This window comes from Gordionus sp. m RMFG-2023, chromosome 5 (assembly GCF_954871325.1).
Source record: "Gordionus sp. m RMFG-2023 chromosome 5, tfGorSpeb1-WG-v2, whole genome shotgun sequence".
Classification (NCBI taxonomy): Eukaryota; Metazoa; Nematomorpha; class Gordioida; order Chordodea; family Parachordodidae; genus Gordionus; species Gordionus sp. m RMFG-2023.
The window spans coordinates 19,980,163-20,002,247 of NC_088779.1; the positions used below are offsets into that span (position 1 = coordinate 19,980,163).

A 22,085-nucleotide genomic window follows, 5' to 3' on the forward strand; every position below is an offset into this window, starting at 1 on the left:
TATTAATAAGTATTTGCTTGTTTATCCAATTAATTTGGCTAAAAAATTTTAAGAATTTTGTTTTATCATTTATACTTATTAATGGCGAATTAAAATTTAATAACCAATATTTTTTAATATTTGAAGGCCATAAAAAATTTGAGGGGCCAGGTTTGGGAACCAAATTTATCGAAGGGGGGATATGCTCCCCGTGGCTAGGGCCATGACTGCTGGCTCTATATTCGACCCTTCCGGGCTAATCTTGAAAATAAAAAATTTATTTAAATCTGTGTTGGGCCTAAAAAATTTTAAAATCTGGACTATTTTTTATCAGAAAATAAAAGACATACGATGAAACACATTTAATCTTTTTGTATAAATTTTTTATATCGTTGAATCATTTCATATACACTTTTTGTAATCACAGGAGAATGATCTTAATAAGTCATATTATTCCATTAGCAAATAACTCCTTTAAAATCTTAAAAATTATTCAAATGAAATAATAATTACTTATTTGTGTAAACAATACGAAAATTTTATTTATTTCAAACATATGATTATCATGAAATGTAAAGAAAGAAATTAAAAAATCGATATATTCGTAAATTTTTAATCTCATATCAATTTTCCAATAAATATTTATTTTTTTTACCAATACCAAAATTTCTCGCTATAACTATATCTTAATTTTGCTTCAATATTATAAAGGTTTATAACTGTTTTTCATAAGATTTTATTCTTTTTTGATTAAAAATTTTCGCCATATGACAATATATTTATTTTACTTTGATTTATAAAGGTTTGTTAGAATTAAAACTAATCGTTTTTCATATGGTTTTTAATATATAAATAAAATTTTATACTTTTAAAATGGTAAAAATATTCTTCATCCACTTCATTACAAATCAACCAAAAAAACGCGATTATGGGATATCGTTGTTTAAATTTTCCGATGGAATAATGTAAATTAAGATTATGGGGTAATAAGTCCTATGATTTTGTTTTTGCTTATTTATAAATAGGTAAAATATCATGCTTTTATTATTAATTTTATTTTTTAAAAAGAGTCAAGCTAATTTTTCTTAATGAATCCACCTTTTTTTAAAAAAATATAGACTTCATTACCTAGCTTGGTCGATTATCCTGACGAAGACTCTGAAGATGAAATCAGTGACTAATTTATTTAAACCCTAATTATATAGAATATTGATATTTATTTTTTTTAGTAATGTATATAAAAATAAATCTACATCGTGTATGCATGTTATATTATTCGTTTTTATTTATAATTCTTTTAAATGTAATATAAATTTTACTATATAATAAAAAAATTTCGAATTGATTTTAATGAAGCTTCAAGTAGGATTCCATTAACATAATCAAAAAAAATGGGTCCATAAATCTTTACAAATAGAACTTTCTCCGACTCTTTTCCATTTGATGACGCTATGATTATAAAAAAAGTATTATACAAATAGACTATAAAATTTTTAAATTGACCGACTTTTATCAGAATGGCGCATAAAAAAATTAATTTATGAATGAATTAATACTAATATTAGATCATTAAAAGTAAAAAAATGTATTGATTATAAAGATATATTTTAAGGATTAGTTATTTTTTAAAAATATGTTTCTCCAAAAATCTGCAATATATAATGACAAATTTGACAATCTAGATATGTAGTTTGAAAAAAAATACTTTGAGCGACCATTCGTAATCGCCGTGATTAGGATCAAATAAACCGCGTTGTAGAAATTGGAGTCGCAAAGTAAATCTCGGGCCTAACTCCTGCAAAGCAACTTTTTCGCCATTTTTAAATTGATATCTTTAAAAAATATTTGTAAAATTGTTATCCTTGTTGGTTATATTTTTAAATATAAATAGATGACAGATAAGTTTGCTTAATTAACCGCCATAATTTGAAAATAAAATATAATTACATAAAATTTTAGATAATAATTTTTTTTTTAAAGTTACGGATTCTAACTCCACTTCTGATTAAAAATTGCGAGTTCAAAATATTGTCTATATTTTAAAAAAAACCTGGCAGGTTTTTTATTTTAATTTTAAGACAGTTAATAGATAGCCTATATTTTACCAAAACTATGTCAATTTTAGCTTATATTTCCTAAAATAATAGGTGTCAAAATAAATTTATAAGTTTTTTTTTATTATTAAAAAAATATTTAAAATAAAGGTCATATAAAAAAACAATCAACAGCTTCAGTATAAATTTTATCATATGGAGTGTATTCCATTCCACGTTTAGGAAAGTTTTTTTAAACGATTTTTTTTATAAGATACTTTTTATTTATTTAAAAAAATGATAAAACACTAAAATATTAAAACATGTATATAAAAAAATGTAAAATTACTAAGTAAATATATATATTAAGGCTCTAAAAAGAGCTTAATTTAATAATGAATATGTACCTAAAAAACAAAGGGTAATTGGGCTAGGTGCCAATTAAAGTCTGATAATGAAAGGTTGAGAATCCTTTATATAAAGGTCTTTAGGCGAATATTGTGTTGAATGAAAAATTTTGAGTAGGTGAATGAGGAGGATGAATGGAAGAGATGTGAGACTTTAGGAAGATATAAACACTTTTTTAATAAGTAAAAAAGCTGGTGCGATGGAATGTGGTTGATGAACTTTTCCAAGTTTTGCATCTCAGAAAAGGTTTCATCGATAATTTTTTAGGATATATTATTATTATTAAGTAATGGGGAGCCCAAGAGCTGGATCTCTTCTTTTTCGATAATAGTGTAACCTTTAAATAAATCTAAGGGAATATCAAGGTTGAGGAAGCATATTTCAGTTTTAGTTTTGTTTAATTCTAAACCAATTTTAGAGCATTCTCTTTTGAGGTGGTTAAGGGCTTTGCTAATTTGATGTGAATTACCACAAAGGGTGCCATCATCTAGGCACCATAGGTTAAGGTCTAGATCAAAATCATATTTAAGATCTTTCATCATATTGTCTTATAGCTAAGCAGAAAAGAATAGGGCCGAGGGGGTCGCCCTCTTGTACTCCCTCTTCGGAATATATAACGCTACCATTAGAAATAAAGGGAGTGCTATTGTTATAGCAGATGTCTACGAAGCGCGAGTAATGAGGGAAATTGTCGTAAAAAGATTCAAGTGCGAGGAACGTGATATTGTATTGAAAGCATTTTAAAAATCGATTTTGCATAAAACGGAGCTTATCGGTGGATGTTGAAGGTAGATTCATAGGTTGTTAGAGGCTATATATACGCCTCCTTTATTTCCGCATCCTAATTGGTATTTGGCAAGCAGGGATCGGATTTTATTTTTTTGGCATTAATTTTAGTTATCAGGCGTCTGAAAAATGAACCTATTACGATTGGGCGGATGCCTCCATTAGGTTTTTCAAAAGCAATCAAGTTAGCCCCAAATATAATTTGATGAGCTAATGTGGGAATATCTTTAGTAGTTATATTATTAAGGAAGGTGGTAAGTGAGTTAAAAAAATTGTTGGAATTATGAGATTTTAGAAATGTTTAGAAGTAAGATGGTCTATAGCCATCCTGGCCTGCTGCTGAAAATTTATTAAATTCGCTTATTGTTTCGCGAATATCTTGATTTGTAATTATGAAAGGAAGGATATTGAGCGGTGGGTTTGGTAAGCTAGTATAAGAGGCATGTGGATGAAAGGATTAAGTTATCAAGTGTCACGTCGTTAGATGGGGCGAGTTTTGTTTGTGAAGAGATTAATTTTTGTACACCGCATATGTTGCCTCCATTTATTTTTTTGGATATTTTGTTGCAGGTATTACTGAAACTTTCATTAGAATTATTGGGATTTTTAAGGTATTCTATTCTTAAACAAAAACTTTAACTAGAAATTTTTAAACACAATTATGCTTGTTTTTTTGGTACATATTCATTATTAAATTAAGCTCTTTTTAGAGCCTTCGATGCTTATAATATATATATTTATTTTAAACGATTAAATTCAAATAACAATGTCGAGTACACAAAAAGTTAGAAAGCACTGTCAAAGTTAGGCATAAAAAATCGATCTTTTCATTTTAATATCTAAATTTTGGAAAATATCATAATTCTCTTATAAAATTAAAAAAAAAGATATCATTTTTTAAATTGTATTGCATTATTCTAAAATTTCACAGCTCGTTCCAAACGGGTTTTGGGCCGGGCCTATTAAAAAAAAAAATTTTAGGCTTAAATTTTTAAATATGATATTACATTTTGTCAAATTAGGGTAGATGCAGATAACTAGTTCATAACCCTGATTCTAACAAGCTAATATATTTTTTTTATAGAATATTAAATAATTTTCCACTACATTGATATCCCTTTAATACAATTAACAATCATGCCAAAAATTGAAACAATGAAATACAAAATAAATCAAGAATTTTTTTATCTATTAAGTAATGATTAGTGTTGGGTAATCGGTTAAAAACTACGCCTAAGCCTAATTAAGCTTAGCTATAAGGCTATTGCTAAATTAGTCGAAAATTATGCATCGGCTAATCGTCCGTCAGCATTCCGTAAGATATGCCTAGCATTAATTATTTATTTTTAGTAAAATAATTTATTTTATTTATATGATCTTTTTTAGTGCTGTAAACATTTCCAAAAAAATCGAACGCGTTCAACGTTCATTAACAAGAATCGAACGCGTTCACGTTTAAGTTCATGTTCAAAAAAAGGAACACGTTCACGTTCATAAAACCGTTCAAAATTTTATGATAAATTTTTTTTAAATTTAATTTATAAAAACTTATATTTTTTAATATTAAAAAATAATATAGTTTTATTTTGATAATATAATATAATATAGCGAATAAAAAGATATTTTTATTTATAAAAATTTTTCTTATTGAATTTTAATAACAATTGTTTTCAAAATATTTATCTGATAGATAGGAACACTTGGCAGTTAATCTGATTTTGGATTTTCAGAATCAGATGATGAGGATTAAATAATAATATCCATGCTTATGCTAATCTATTAAATTAAAATATATACAATAATATTCAAATTAATAAACTATGTGTTAAAAAAATTGAAAAAGAAATAATTAAAAAATATAAATAATACATTTTTTTAAATAATTCGGAAATATTAAATTTTTCAAATATTGAACGCGTTCGTCATAAAAAAGGAACGCGTTCACGTTCTAAGTTCGTCAAAAATAAAAGGAACGCCGTTCATCATTTTTTTTCAAAAAAACGAACTTCGTTCACGAACGCGTTCATTTACAACACTAATGTTTTTTAATAAAAAAAAATGATATGCGCCTATTGTAAATATTATTTTTGTTACATGGTGATTTTCATGCTCAAAATTTTAAGTAAAAAATATTTTTTGAACAAAAAGATTTTTGCATATTTTGATTTGATAAGTATTTTAAATCTTCTAAATAAATCTTTTTCGAGGAATTCTTTTGTGAATTTTATTTTAAATAAACAATCTTATTAGGTGAAATCTCTTATAATTTTTATTTAACATTTTTGTAAAATTATCTATTTTTTAAGTATATTAAAAGAGGTGGTTTTTTCTAAATATTTTTTTATGTTATTTTATATGATCTCTTTTATGATAATATTTAAATGTGACAATTGTCATATTTATTTTTTAAGATTTTTTTGACACAAAAGGGTAAAAATATAATTTATATTGTAAAGATGAATGAAGATGTTTGGAAGAATGATAATTATCATATTCGGTATTTTTAAACATATTAGATTTTTTTGACGCTAATGGGCCAAAATATGTATTTTTAAAGTTTTTTGACGTAAATGGGCTAAAAAGTATTTCTATCAAGTTTAAATAAAACTTCAATAAGGATGCACCCCAGATAAATGACAATTATCATAATCATTATTTTTAAAGGTTTTTGACGCAAATAAGTAAAAATATATGTTAAATTAAAATTTCATGAATATGTACCATAGAAAAGTGACAATTGTCATAATTGTTATTCCTAAAGTTTATTGATCTTTTTTGACGAAAATGGATTAAAATAAGTATTGATAACATGTTTAAATAAAAGTTTAGTGAAGATGTACCCTAAACAATTGTCTTATTGTTATTTTTAAAGTTTTTTTGATACAAATGGGTTATAAAATATAGATTGAAATCTATTTTTACCCTATGTTTATAAAATTCAAAATCTTAAGATAAAGATGTTGATTGTATCATATTGATAAATAATATTTATAAGGGTTTTAAGTTCTTTTCATAAAAATCTTATCCTGAATTAAGACTCAGAACGATTTCTCTGTGAGTATATAAAATTTTGGCTAACTGTGAATGTAGGGTTTTACATTTTAATAGATGTGGAATTAAATTAATTAATTAAAGGTATAAGATTGTGAATCCATATCATAAAAGTTTAGAATTTAACATGAGTTACAACCCTCTTTAGTAATCACTTTGCATATTTTTATCAAATTTTAAGCTGGATAAAAGGGACCATTATGAGCATGAAAATTTACATTTGTTTTCTTGTTTTGCCAAATGGTACCAACACCTTTCTCAAAAAAATAAGAAGGTTAAAAAACGAAGATTGTGATAATTGGCACTTTTCTGAATTATTTCAATAAAATTTAAAACAATACCTTTTTTAAATGATTTCTAAAAAAATATTGGAAATGTTTAAAAATAACGATTATGAGAATTGTCACTTATTTAGGGTATATCTTTAATGAAGTTTTATGTTAACAATAATTATTTTAGCCCATTTACGTCATAAAAATTTTAAAAACTTTAATAATATCGATTATGAGAATTGTCACTTCTCTATGGTATATCATCACTAAATTTATAATTTAACATGTTTACAATCTATATTTTTACCCATTTGCGTCAAAAAAATTCAAATGACAATTGTCATTTATCTAGGGTACATCTTCACTGAAGTTTTATTTAAACATGTTAGATACTTATTTTAGCCCATTTGCGTTAAAAAAAATTTAAAAAACTCTAAAAATAACGATTATGATAATTGTCACTTATCTATGGTACATCATCACTAAAGTTTTCAATTTAACATGTAAACAATCTATATTTTTTCCCATGTACATCAAAAAAATTTAAAAAACTCTTAAAATAATGATTATGAGTCACTTTTCTATGGTACATCTTCATGAAATTTTAATTTAACATGTTTACAATATATATATTTTTACCCATTTGCGTCAAAAAAATTCAAAAAACTTTAGAAATAACGATTATGGCAATTGTCACTTTTATATGGTATATCTTAATTGAAATTTTAATTTAACATGTTAAAAATACATATAATCTGGCCATTAGCGTCAAAAAATTTAATATGTTTAAAAATACCAATTATGATAATTGTCATTTTTCCAAGGAACATCTTCATTGAATTTATTATTTAACATCTTTACAATATAAATTATATTTTTATCCTTTTATGTCAAAAAATTTCAAAAATCCTAAAAAATAATGAATATGACAATTGTCACATTAAAAGTGTATCATTAAAATTTATAATAAAATTCACAAAAGAATTCCTCAAAAAAGATTTATTTACAAAGAAGATTTAAAATTCATCAAATCAAAATATGTTCAAAAATCCTTTTGAATTTCAAAAAATATTTTTTGCTTAAAATTTTGGGCGTGAAAATCACTAATAAATTGTAAAAATAATATGACAATAACAGCATATCATTTTTTAATATTAAAAAAACAAAATTAATAAATATATTTTCATTTCATAATATAATATAATAATTTAAATAAAAAATATTAAATATAGTTTATTTATTGATAATAATAAAATTTAACATTAATTATAAATAAATAAATTATTTTACTAAAAATAAATAATAATTAATACTAGGCATATCTTAAGGAACGCTGACGGACGATTAGCGGATGCATAATTTTCTACTAATTTAGTTTAGCCGATTTTTAGGCTAAGCCTAATTAGGTATAGCCGATTTTTTCACCTAAAATCTCGGCAAAGCCTTTTTATATAGGCTAAAATTAGCTCATTACGCAACATTAGTTATGATTACTAGTACCATTAGTATTTTTCATACAAATTATTAAATTCTAAAATAATCTGTCATTGTTAGGTATCTAAGTAAACCGATCTCTATATTTTTTTATTCAGTTTATTTTATAGTTAGCAAATAAAAATCATTCGATTTAAATCACCCCGATTTTTATAATAGCTTGGCTGGGAAATTGTTCTAATATATCACTCGATATGTTTTTTTGTAAAATCTCGGAATTTTTTTTATTGTATTAATTATAATAATGTGACTTTACTGGTAAGGAGTAATACTGAGAATTACAAAAAAATATAAATTGCATAGCGTAAAATATACATGGCATAAAGAATAGAATTAAATCAAAAAAGTATTGCATATAAAAATAAATAAAAAAATATATACTGGGTAAAAAAAGATTAAAAGTTTAGAATTTTCAATATAATTCTTTTAGTAATGTAGAAATTATATTTATGAATATATGATATATTATTTATATATTATGAATTAGTATATTCGTTATTTAGACATGTTTTTAATGTTTATAAATATAATATGTATATGTCGTAACTGTCTAACATTATTATTAGAATCATAATTATAATATTTTATATCCTGCCTTATGAATGATTGTTTGTATAATGAATGTTGTATGAATTATACTGTGATATGAATTATCCCATTTGTTAAAATTCTCATAGGACCTTTAGCCATTTCTTATAAAACATCTTCATAGTTGAGAATGATATCTCGGAATATATTTATAAGGATAGGCCATTAATTCTTGATTGGGTAGAAGTGGATTTTAGGTTATTTTTCATTTAATTTTTTGAATGTAAAAAATGACCCCTCATTTGTACTTGTGATAGGTAGGTTAACTAATATCATCAATAAATTTTTATAATTTATCCTAAGATTTAAAAGCTGTTCAAATATTTTGAACGCCGTAATGGGCTTTTGATGACGATTTGACTAAATTATTGATTCGAAATGGAATACAACCTACAATATCCGAAGCTCATATCGTTAATATTTTCTATTATAACTGATTTTTTACTCTTTCGATTTTGGTAAATAAAAATAATTATTTTAGTATGACCACCAAATTTTGGGTTATTAATGTATTTAGAAAGATATAAATATTAATATTTTTATAATATTCAAACGTCGATCCTTGGTTACAAAATCATTTAAAAATAGTCCTACTTTCAATTTATTAGCCAGATTTTTTTGTAAAATCAATTAATTCAGGAAATATGATTTTTATAACATAACCTTCACATAAATTTTTATTGAAATCAAAAGGGGTGGGATATGAGTGATTTGACATTAAGGTCAAAGAATCGTCTGGCTCAGTTTTAAGGATTCAGCGAGTCCGATATAGAATTCAATTCTGGCACATCTATAATTAAAACCCTATTATAATCAGGCGACTATGAGGGTCCATATGTGGTCCAATCTGATCAGATTTCGGGGAGAGAGTGAATTCGGGCCTTAAGGAGATAAATTCCGATTAATTATAAAAAGATACCTGTGGTGTCGAAAAAAGATATAATCTCTTTGGTTATGAAATGTGACGAGCCTTCTATGAACAAAATCCGGCGTTTGGGGGAATAACACGGCAAACATTTTGCCTATAGTATGGCCGAGCGTTGTCGTAAAATTGTTCAAAACTACCTCCGGTTGTTCTGGGTATTTCCGACTATTTTTCTACAATATAAAAATAAGAATTAGATTTCATTTAAATTAAAAAATTATTTTATTCAATATGTGATATGAATTTTAATATCAACCTAAGCACCTGTCCAATTTGATAATCCTAAAGCTAATCATAGCCATATCACCTTTATATTTTAAATGAAATAGCTTTTAATCTTCATATTGGACAAATTTATTATATTTTATTTTACAAATAATACAGCCCACAATCTAGGTACTCATCTAAAAAGATATAAAAACAAATTTTAGAAAAAGAATATAAAAAAGTGTAATAAATGGAAAACAACATTCTAAAATTAATTCTTTTTTTAGGACATGAAATTATATCAATTAAAATTTTAATAAAAAATAAATATTATTATTTATAGCACAAGAGTTAAAAGCGATTTTTAAAATAATAACTCAAACACCTCTTATATTTATTTTTAAAAATTGTAGCTAGATAAATCACTACTTCATTATCCAATTTTTTCTCACCAGTTAGCGTATTACATAATATTATGATGAATTAAATGTTTTTTAAGGTGTAATATAATAAAATTAAAAAAATATATTTTAAATATAAAATTTGAACAAGTGAAAAATATAATAAAAATTTTCATCCCAATTTATATTTTTCCTTTTTTTCAAATAAAACTAAAAATATAGAATCGATTATCATTTAAGCCACAGGTTACAAATTTTAATAATTTAATTGAGATTTTATAATATTTACAAATTTCCAATAAAGTGAAGTGTTAATAAATTTTAAACAACTTAATTCATTAAGCCATTTTTAAAATTTATTCTCAAAGATTCCTATTGGAGTGTTAATAAATTTTAAACAATTAAATTCATTTACGCTATTTATTTTTAGGAAAATGTAAGTGAACAAGTCAAGTAAAAATTATAATATTGGATATTGTTAATTTAAAGAATTCTTAACTTAAAAATTGTTAAACAAAGATGTAAGGCACTTTTTGTAAACTTTAATATTTTTAACTATATTTTGCCTATAAATAAAATAAAAAATGTATTTTTTTTACCAAATTTATGTCTAGTTTTTTAATTATGATTTAAATATATTTTTTTTATCAATTCAAAAATTCTTAAAGCTGAGCTGAAACCAGAACCAAACCCGGGTTTGAAAATATTTTCCTGAACCGAACCCACCTATTTATTTTATACCTTAAACCGAACCGAAACCGGGCAAAAATTTTGCCGGGTTCGCATTCCTGGTTTTAAGGGTTAGCATTATCCTCTATTGCAACTCAATAATAGTTTTATAGTTAAGTTGAATGGCGTCCCTGAATATAAATGGAATGAAAAATAAATTAACTGTTTTTCTAATGATGTTATCGGCGGAAAGGGTAAACATTATTGGAATCTGGGAAACTCAATTCTCAAGGGAATAACACAGCCACCTGCAAGATTATATTATAATTAACTCGAATCGAATACTACTTCCAACAACTGGTTAGGTATTGCATTTCTTATAAATAAACGAATACAAATTTTTTAAATCAAATTCACACCCATCTCGAAAGATGTGGATTTCTCTTCTTAAATACCCACAATAGTAAAGATTTACGCCCGCCCCACCCAAAAGCAGAGAGAGAGATTAATTTCATTGATGCAATAATAAATATAATTCACTCTCCTGAATAGATACAATACAAAAATATTAGGAGACTTAAATACCAAAATCGCGAAAGAGCTGAATACATTAGCAATGTTATCGAGTGCTACCCTATAACAACCAAACTGTGATGATAGCAAGAAAATTCTGGACTTCTGTCGAAATAAAACTTTAATATCGAAAATACCTCTGGCCACCGCAAAATCAACACATTTACTTTCGTGAGATCTCGCCAGGAATCCCAAATGACCTTTTCATCTCCAATATCCACCAGTTCAATGATGTTAAAGCATTAACAAATATAAACTTATCGGATCACAAAAGGCTTATAGCAAAGATAACCGTGATAAATATATGGGGGTTTTCTAACAAAACAATCGACGATTCAACACGGAGAAATCTTAAATTTACAAACGCCGGAGGTTTAAAAACAATTCGATCAATCACTAAAAATAGTTGCCTATTTAAATATGGTGGAACACTGAACCGTAGAGGAATTTTGAAAACATTTTAAGGAAGGTTTATCAGAATCATTCCATCGCCTGCTAAGTCATAATAATTTAATACATATATTGAAAAATCCTTATGATAGCATGTATGCTCATTTTAACATAAACAATAATATACCCCCTCTTTCAGAATAAAGAAAGGAGTAAAACAGGGTTGTACCCTATCATTACTGATAATCAATCTGGTAATAAATAGTGATTAAAGAGACTCACTGTGGCTAATCTAGTCCTAATAGGTTCAAATAATATCAGGCACTTAGATACCAGAATTATATCTTAAGCTAACAATTTAGTTATCTAAACACCGAGGATACAAAGAATTTGATGAAAATACTCAAATCCCTAAGAAATATGGTTGGCCTAAACATTGATTTTAATAAAACCGTCTTCCCCACCTAGTGCACCGACTATTGATATTACAATAGTAATAAGGTAAAGATAGTAGGAAAGCCGTAAAGATGAAATAAAAATGAAAATATATAATGCACATGGAAACTAGATTATTTACATTCAATTCCATATCTTTATATTACTTATGGAGAAGACATATGGGAAATAAATAAAACTAATAGGTTACAATGCTCTATAAACAATTGTCTAAGAATTATCAACGGTATCATTATATCAAATACGAAATTATGAGAAATCTCTAATCAAACTCCTATTAATATAAAACATTAAAAAAGAGGATTCAATTCCTTGTGCATATAATTCTTAAATACAACCAAAATTTGGTTTACAATTCAATCAAGTAGTTACACTTGTTTAAAGGGAAACAATACAGCAAATACAAAACGTTATGGTTGTATAAGATAACAAAAGATGTAAACGAACTAAACATAAATATAAAACAATTCATAATAGTAAATAACAATAAAAAAACTACTCAAGATAAAAAGGAGATATTTCAACACCAATGAATTCCTCAAACCATATTTTCCATTGACTAGACCACAATGGATAAAAAGTTTTCATTATTTTACATAATTAAATATCAAACTGGATATATATTATATTACAATTTAACTTAATGTCCATAACCCCCCCCCTCCCCTCAAAGAAATTAGGTGTAGTGTAGGCTGTTTGGTCCCCTTCCCTAAAACTCAGGTTACAGACGTTTAAATAACAGTCTCTGGACTGTTATGCATACGAGTACGTGCAGCTCGCCCAGAAAGATGTAGAGAGCTCCTTATATTGTAAATTCCTTCATTTTAAAAGTCAAATTAGATGGAAATAAGGAATACTTTAGGATAGCTCTGTTGATTCTTCAACATTATGGGCAAGACGTTTAATCATGTTAATGAAGGTTTGAAAGAATGATAACAAGTAACTCTATTTTCTAAAAAGACCAATATGGTGTCACTTTTGAAAACACAAAAATGAAATTGATATAAAAAATATTAATAAAAAATGTAAATCGCATGTGAAAAATTAGCTGGAACTTGGAAAGAAGAACATATTTAATTGATGAATATTTACTTTTTATTTTTACAAATATGTTTTTAAGCGAATGATAAAAAAAGAAAATTTCTATTTAATTGTAGGAATATATAAATTCTTTCTTAGCTATGGCATCAATTAATTATTAAGACAAAAATATTAGGGCTGTGCCGATATTATCGGATCGGCGCCGATATTTAGAAAAATATCGAATCGGGCCGATACATGTAAAAACCGATCCGATCTTTTTACTTTTTTTTTGTTATTTTATGTTATGCATATTTATTTTACATTATTATATTATTTTTTTTACCTATTATAATATAATTTTTTTTAAATTAGTTTAAATTGTGGAAATAAAAAAAAATTTAATTAAATACATAATTCGATTTTTTTGCATAAAAAATATTGATTTCTTAATTACAATTGGTTCAAATGGGGGTAGTGAAAAATCAATATAAATATCGGATCGGTTTTGAACCAGTATAGGAAAATATCGGATCGGATTTGTGAAAATAAGTGGATCGGCACAGCCCTAAATAATTTATATATAATCCTTAAGTATTAAATAAATATTAATTATTTTTTTAAGATCATATCGATTATTTTTATGCCATACCATTGATGAACAAGATTATTTTAGGCTAATAAATTTATTTTGAATTTTTTATATTTTATACAGCTGATTTTTATTAAATAAATGATAAATAAAATGGTTTTGACTAACCCCTATTGCTTTATACTATAAATTTAGATTCATTGAATATTTTATTTAAAAAAATGGTAAAAATAGTGGTAATGATATTTTTTAATATAAAAACAGTTGTTTACATATTTTGTGCTCTCATAATAATAATTCTGTTTGAAGATAATGGCAAATGCTGTATGATGAAATTCTTATTAGATATAAAACTTAGAGTTTATATGAAATGTTATGATATTAAAATATCATTAGTGCCTGATAAATTTGAAGTTTATAAACCTTAGTTTTCTAAAAATCTACTTAATATCAAAGTGATAATATAAGTCAATTTAAAAGCTAAAAATAGTCTGAATGAATAAAATTATATACCTTGAATGCAAAAGATAACTTGAAATTTAATATTTTGTATAAAGTTGTTGGACCATTTGGTAGATGGCATATCATCAATGAACCTAAATAATATTTCAACCTTTTATAATGTTATGATTCTGAGAGACTATCAGAGTTGGGCAGTACCGCAAATAATTGTATCTAAGATCCAAGATACAAGATCCTTTTGTATCTTGTAATCAGTATCTTATTGACATTTTTAATAAGATACTAGTATCTGTATCTAAGATCCTTTATTTTGAAAAGAATCTTGTATCCTTTTCATTTTCTTTAAAAAGATACAGATTCTTTTTAATATTCTTGTTTAAAACATTTACATATCACACAATGTAACTTTATTTTCTATCTTGTATTATTTTCTTTATTTTTTCCCGCTATATTTTAAATATATTGATGACCAAAATTAGTTGGAAATGTTATAGGTCACAAAGATAGATAGATTAAAATAACAACACCAAAACTAAATAAGAGAAGGATATATTTTATATGTAATATTTTTTAATTTGTAAAATGTTTAACAATCATAGTAGTGAAGATGAAATTATGGAGATGGGTTCTCCTGAATCAAATCCGAATCTTAAAATTCTAGATGGAAAATTTTATAAAGTAATTCATGTGAAAAAGAACAAGGTACAAGCTGAATGTCAAAATTGCACAAGTAAAAAAGTTATTAAAGGTTCAACAAACTCCTTTACAAACTTTGTTAAACATATTAAAGTAAATTATATTTATTTTATAATTATCAACATAATAATACCTATACTTAAGTCCCTCTTAGATAATTGTTATTAAAATTTTTTATAGAAGATGGTTGATTACAAATTAAAATCATTTTGGATATATATTTTTTTTGAGTGTGTCGATACCACTTTTTGGAGGCCGATCCGATATTCCCGATATTAAATTGATATCTGCCGATTACCGATCCGATATCATATCTAATTTTGTATTCTCTAAAGACACCAATACTTTTAATTTTTAATATACTCCATAACTTATGTCATTTAAATATATTATAATGAGTTATAGTTTATATTCAATTAAATTGCAATTCTTAAAGTATATAAAATATTTTTATTATTAAATCACTTTTATATAATAAATAATAACATTAATCTATATACATAATAAGTAAATAAACAATTATTATGAAATTTGAAATAAATATTAACGAAGATTTTTTTTTAGAAATACCAATATTTCCAATTTATCAGAGGTCAGCTTGCAGCGATAATAACTGTCAATATCACCAGCTTCACTAAAAACAGATTCTGAAGAGAATCTCGCACACCTTTATAAACAGAATGCGCAAAAAAAAATAACAATATGGCAGAATATTTATTAATTAATTAAACATAATAATTTTCTTTAATGCATTTTAAATTGATTTAATTTTGTAAATAAATACTGTAATGTAATTTTACTTATATCATAAATAAATAAAAGTAACTAATAAAGTTAAATTCTACCTTATTATAATTATTTTATTAAGAGTCTTTTAAAATTATCTAATATTTTTATATATCAATTGTAGCTTAAATATTTTCTCTAATAAGAACTTGCTAAAATAATTATATATAAAATATATTAGGGATGTGCCGATTTTTTTATCGGATCGGATCGGGCCGGTTTCACCAATTTTAAAATATCGGTTATCCGCCAATATTATAAAATTTGATCGGATATAAAATGGATTCTTTAACAAAAATAAAATGTTATAAAATTTAAAAAAAAATTATATATAAAATCATTTATTTTTATAAATAAAATCAATAACCCATTTTTATGTATATTTTTTTAATAATAATTATAATATAAAGTTGTACATTATTATGATATTTTTTATATATAATTAATGATTTTGCAAGAAATATATAAAATAAATTTGAAAAGAGATTTAAATGATATTTATATATATAATATTACAAACGCAAGAATTAATAAGTCATATTAGAAAATAAACTAATTTAAATAATACATAAAAATCACAAATAAGTAATGATAAATACTTATTAAAGATAAGCTATATTTAAAACAACACGAAAATAACCTGCACATTCTAATAAATCATTTGATTTAATTTTTTTTTCTTATTTGCAAATTTTCAACTCCCATTAAATATACTACTCTCCCTTCCCTGTTTAAGCTATTAATGGGCAAAAACTAATATTAAAATCCCTGGTTATTATAATTAATTTATTAATAAATATTTTATTAATTATTGCAAATATTCATTCTTATATGTGTATGCTATGTTCTTCACAAGTAAATAATAAAAACTGTATTTTATAAACTATTCTAATTTAATTAGTATTTATAATTTAAAAGTATCTTGTATTTAAGATACTCTAATTTAGTAAAAGATACAAGTATCTTTTATCTTGTATCTTTTTGATATTTTGAAAAAGATACTAGTATCTGTATCTAAGATTCATTTTTTTATAAAGAATCTGTATCTAGATTCTTTTTCTGGAGGACCTGCCCAACTCTGGAGACTATCAATATAATTGTTGCTTAATAGTAATTTAAAATAAACCTATCATTAATTATCTCTTAAAATTAGTATTAAAAATCTATATAATTCAAAAAAAGATCAAATATATTGCTTTAAAAAGATATAACTATAATAGATTGTAATTTATACTTTATGATAAAAATGACAATTGTCAGAATGTTAAAAACAACTACACTTATAATAATATAATGATGATGTAACACTAAATATGTGATATTAAAATTTAGAGCCGCACCGATCTTTTACAGATAATTAAATGGTCTGGTAATTAGTAAAGATTGTGAGATTTTTTTAATACATAACCATCTTGGAATGGTAATAACACTTATGAATGTTATCAAAAATATTATAAGGAAGGGTTGGTAATGGCTAAAGGTCTGCAAAGTTATTTATTCGCAGCCTGAGCCCGAATTTAAAAAACTTTTTTGTCTGAGCCCGATCCAAGCACACATATTTTAGTCCAACCCGACCCGAAAAATTTTTTAGTGAGTTTGAATATTATACTAACTAAAAAAAATTATGTGTATTTATTCATCGCCACCTGAAAAGTTTATTTGATGGCCATAATCTAATCAAGATATATATTAAGTTGCATTTAATTTAATTTGTAAAAAATATTATAAAAATGTTAAAATACAATCGAATCTAAAAATTATAAATAATTTAACCATATTTTCATATATTCGTTATCAGCACATCGACCCTTTTTCATATATGGGTTATATTTCAGATAATTTATTGCCTATACCATCAGCAGTATATATTAAATTACTAGAAATTATCGTGAGATTTGGAATGATGCTTTTAACATCAATATTTCCATATATTGAGCCAATTATGGCAAAATATTGGCAATAATCAAGCCTTCCCCATGAATTGCATCAAATCACGTCCACAAAACATGGTGAGAACCTTTGTACACTCTTTTATTTATAATTTAGCACAACTTTTGAGTTTTTTGGAATCAGCAAAGGTTATCAATTGTTAATTGACTCTTTTTACTCTCTATTGTAAATATGCTTTTATGCCTTCTAGCTAATTTTTGCCTAAAATAATTTAATAAAAAATTTCAGTTTTCATCATATATAAATGAAAACTTTTTCCAGACCACAGATTTTCAATTGGCATTTTCCCTTACTTCATATTCATTGCTCTTCTCTTCATCAACTTTTTTAATTTGGCATCCATTGAAATAATTTTTTTAATATGAAAATATGAGGCTATTTAATTGAATAGATAAGTAAAATATATTTTGTTTAATTTGATAGAATATGATGAAAATAAAATATGTAATAATATAGTTAACTATGCAATGCAGTGTAATAAAATATAATCACATAAAATAGTTTGGTATAGGGATGTACCGATAATTTTATTGGATGGGCCGATATGTCACCCATTTTAAAATATCGGTTATCATATTCTGCCATATTGTTATTTTTTTGTGCATTCTGTTTATAAAAGTGTGATATAATCTCTTTAGAATCTGTTTTTAATGAAGCTGGTGATATTGACAGTTACCATCGCTGCAAAGCTGACCTCTGATAAATTGGAAATTTTGGTATTTCTAAAAAGAAATCTTCGATATATTGATGTTAATCATTATAAATATTTATTTCAAATTTCATAATATATTTGCTTATTACTTATTATGTATATAGATTAATGTTACTACTTATTATATAAAAGTGATTTAACAATAAAAATATTTTATATACTTTTAGAATTGCAATTGAATTGAATATAAACTATAACTGATCATTATAATATATATAAATGACATAAGTTATGGTATTGTTAAATTATTGATGTTATACTAATAAAAAGTATATTAAAAATAAAAACCATTGTTATCTTTACAGAATACAAAATTAGATATGATATCGGACCAGTAATTGGCTGATATCAATTTAATATCGGATCGGCCTAATAAGTGGTATCGGTACACCCCTAGTTTGGTATATGGTTGTTATCTAAACTATAAAATAATATTTGAAAATGACATGTTATTTAGATTGAAATTTAAAGATAATATTTGATAAATAGAAAATGATATGGTTTTATAATTGACATAAATTATAATGATTATTTAGAATATTTATGTTAATATTTTTTTTGGGTCGGGTTGTGTTTTGGGTTGGAAAAATATTTTTTTAATGTCTGAACCCAACCTGAGCCCAAGACTCGGATCAGGCCAGGTCAGGCTATGGACAGCCCGTGCAGTTCTCTAGTAACAGCAAACATAATCAGCCTATATTTTGGATTATAAACCAATTTTGAACAAATTTTAAATTGTCCAATTCTAAAAGCTTCCTTAAAATAATTTTTTTATAGCAAGTTGTAATGATCAATATTCCAAAATGTTTATGCATAAAAAATTGGCATATTGTCAAAAATATTGCAACCATATTAAAATTATACTTGGTATTTTTTTATCTTCATTAACAAATACAAGGTCAGTGAAGCCCTTTTCAATTGCTTTTGGAAGAAGTATCGATAAGTTAGTTTTTTTCCTGATGTAATACTTTGAGTTTGGGATAATAGTTTCTAAATCTCTGCAAAATTTATTCGTTTTCTGAAACAATTTTTAAAAGAAATTTATAAATTTATATATGATTAATGGAAAAAAGTATTATGTTTATTTGTATAAACTAGAAGTGTAAAGATTAGTGATCTGCATATCAGTCCTAATTTTTTGAGCCCAGCTTGTCCCAATTCTTTTTTAAAAAAATATGTCCTGTTAAGCCCAATCACAAACAAATTCTTTTTTTTTGTCCCGAAAAGTCCAAACCAGAAATAAAAATTATTCATCCACCAGACCCAGCTCAAATTTATTTCAATATAAAAAACTTTATATTTTTTTTATTGAAAAAAATCTTCAAGAATTTAAAAATATATAAATTTATTTGACAAAATGCAATGAAATCATATTTAAAAATTTAAATCCTGGGCTATAATAAGGATTACTCAAATAATGTTATTAGATTTCTTGTTATCCTAAATAATGATGTGGTTACATTGACATTACTTTTTTTAAAAAATTTAAATAAATATAATTGTAATTTTTATGTTATTACTTATTAATAATATTATGATTATTCAATAAATATATTAATATTCCTTTTTTTAACAGTAACTCTCATCATCACTTTGAGGATAGCAGGAATGCATTTTATATTGTAATGGGGTTTAATGTTTAGAAATTGCTTATTTTCAAAAGATATATTTTTGCACTTAGAGAATTTTGACAGTTCATAATCTGAGTATCAGACATATTTTCAAAAAAAAACGTTTTCTATTATCTTGGAAATGAGTCTTGCCATTAATTTCCTTTATAGATGTCTTATTTTTATCAAGATATTACTTCAAAAAAGAATTTTTTTTTAACTTTATTTGCTTCTGAAAGAATGAAATGAGATATGTACAATTTGTTCAAAAAATAAAAAAACATAATTTTTTAAGTTGTTCTGGAAATATAAGTAATTAATACGAATCCTTATCATTTAAATAAAAATAAACTTTATAAGGATGATAGCTTGATGTAATGGCAATGTTTGGTTTTACTGATTGCTGGAAGTATTGTTCAAACTCATTGTTTACAATCTCCAAAGCCTATAAAATAACTGACTTATAGATATACAAAACAACTTTTACATTAGTTTCATTAACGAAAGTTTCATCTGGCTCCCTTAAGCTTTCAATGGTATGTGTAACACCCTTTTCGGAAGTCTAAAATTTATATTAGTATCATTAAATATTTATAATAAACTTCTTGATTTTTTTCTTTCCTTTTTTTATTTTGTCGCTAAATAAAATACATTAATTTATATGTTTTAAAAGGAATCATTTACATTCTGCTGCTTTTGTGTCTTTAAGAATATTTCACGTCTCTTAATTTTATTCTTAATTTCAGATATTGGTTTTTTTTCTAGCATTTTAATGATACAAATTTAAAAAATGGAAACCTGACAACACTAAGATCTGACACTTATAGATCAAATGGAAGTGTCAGGATTTTACTTGCCTATGTTATGTCATATCAGAGTTGTTGAAAGATCGAATCAAAAGATCGACGATCCTGGATTCGATCGCAAATTTGTCAATTTTACGAGATTTATGATTCTGACTTAAATTGAGGATCGAGATCGAGATCATTTTGTTTAAAATTCGATCCCGATCTTTTTAAAAATTAATTTTTTACTTAAAAAGCAATAAATTAAATAAAAATTATGAAAATTAAATTAAAATATTATTTTAAAATAAAATATCTATCTTCATATTTTATCAACTTCCATTCCACCATTTATTTTATAGATATATTTATTCATTTCCTAAATTTTACGAGATTTAGAGCTCTTACAAGTTATTTAATATAAATTTATAATAATATATTAATATTTATTTTAATAGGTAAATGTAAATGTCCATTATAGATTTAGAAGACTATTGCTTCTACTATTGATGTAACAGCAGATATAAGTGAGAATGAGAATCTTTTACCATTTTTGAAATTACGTAAGTATTTTACTTTATGTGAACTGGATCAAAGCAACTCTTATAATATGATCAGCACCAAATGCCGTCTCTGTAAGAAGATAATATCATCTTCCAAAATATCATCCTCGAACTTAAAGAGACATTTACAAGTAATTCTTTTAAATTTTTTTTATTTGATAATCTTAATGTCAACATGTTTAAATTTAATTTATTACATTCCTGAGTTGAGCAGGTCCTACAGAAATAGAATCTAGATACAGATTCTTTATAAAAAAAATGAATTATTAGATACAGTATCATTAATAAAATATTTGATGAAGAGTTAATCTTGGTTTTGTTATTTATATATAATAATTAGGCATTTATTTTTTAATATTACTATTATATTAGTTTAATTTTCAAAAGAAGAGTATTTATAATAAATGGAAGTGTAATAACTAATAATTAAGCCTTTATAATGTATTTTGACTTTCTTTAATATAATTAAAACATCCAGTTCAATGTTATTTGTAAACTTAGCAATGTTTCACCAAAAGAAAAATAAATATCTATTCTATTATTTCTTTATTATAATATGATAAATCTAATCAATTAGTATTATAGTTTCAGTTTGAGCTTGATTATATAATACTCTTGACAACATTTTTAGGGCTTTTTTTAATAATATATTTTGAATTAAAAGTATTTTTTGTATC

General features: G+C 24.6%; 2 protein-coding genes across 3 annotated transcripts in view; one reads left to right on the forward strand and one right to left on the reverse strand.

The window, feature by feature from the left end:
- The window catches only part of LOC135929317 (uncharacterized), a 14,630-nt gene extending 13,329 nt beyond the window's left edge, over positions 1-1,301 (forward strand). For both annotated transcript variants that reach the window (XM_065465850.1, XM_065465851.1), the window contains exon 18: positions 1,098-1,301. In XM_065465850.1, the coding sequence (XP_065321922.1) occupies positions 1,098-1,160 (63 nt within the window). In that variant the 3' untranslated portion in view covers positions 1,161-1,301. The remainder of the gene's footprint in view (positions 1-1,097) is intronic.
- Positions 1,204-20,843, reverse strand: LOC135929318 (ribosome production factor 1-like). The gene is made up of 9 exons (XM_065465852.1): positions 20,745-20,843; positions 20,663-20,698; positions 20,548-20,622; positions 20,413-20,505; positions 19,315-19,468; positions 14,358-14,440; positions 9,531-9,709; positions 1,685-1,811; positions 1,204-1,428 (listed from the first exon to the last, which is right to left on the reverse strand). Exons 1-9 carry the CDS (start codon positions 20,826-20,828, stop codon positions 1,387-1,389), a joined length of 873 nt encoding a protein of 290 aa, XP_065321924.1. The 5' UTR covers positions 20,829-20,843; the 3' UTR covers positions 1,204-1,386.
- Between the last annotated feature and the right edge of the window lie 1,242 nt (positions 20,844-22,085).

Excerpts from the sequence above, each read along its gene's own strand:
- LOC135929318 (XM_065465852.1), bottom strand. The coding sequence starts at position 20,828 with ATGCTAGAAAAAAAACCAATATCTGAAATTAAGAATAAAATTAAGAGA. Across the intron at positions 20,506-20,547 it reads CTTTCGTTAATGAAACTAAT|GCTTTGGAGATTGTAAACAA; the intron begins GTAAAAGTTGTT and ends GTTATTTTATAG. Across the intron at positions 1,429-1,684 it reads ATTACGAATGGTCGCTCAAA|CGTCATCAAATGGAAAAGAG; the intron begins GTATTTTTTTTC and ends TTATAATCATAG.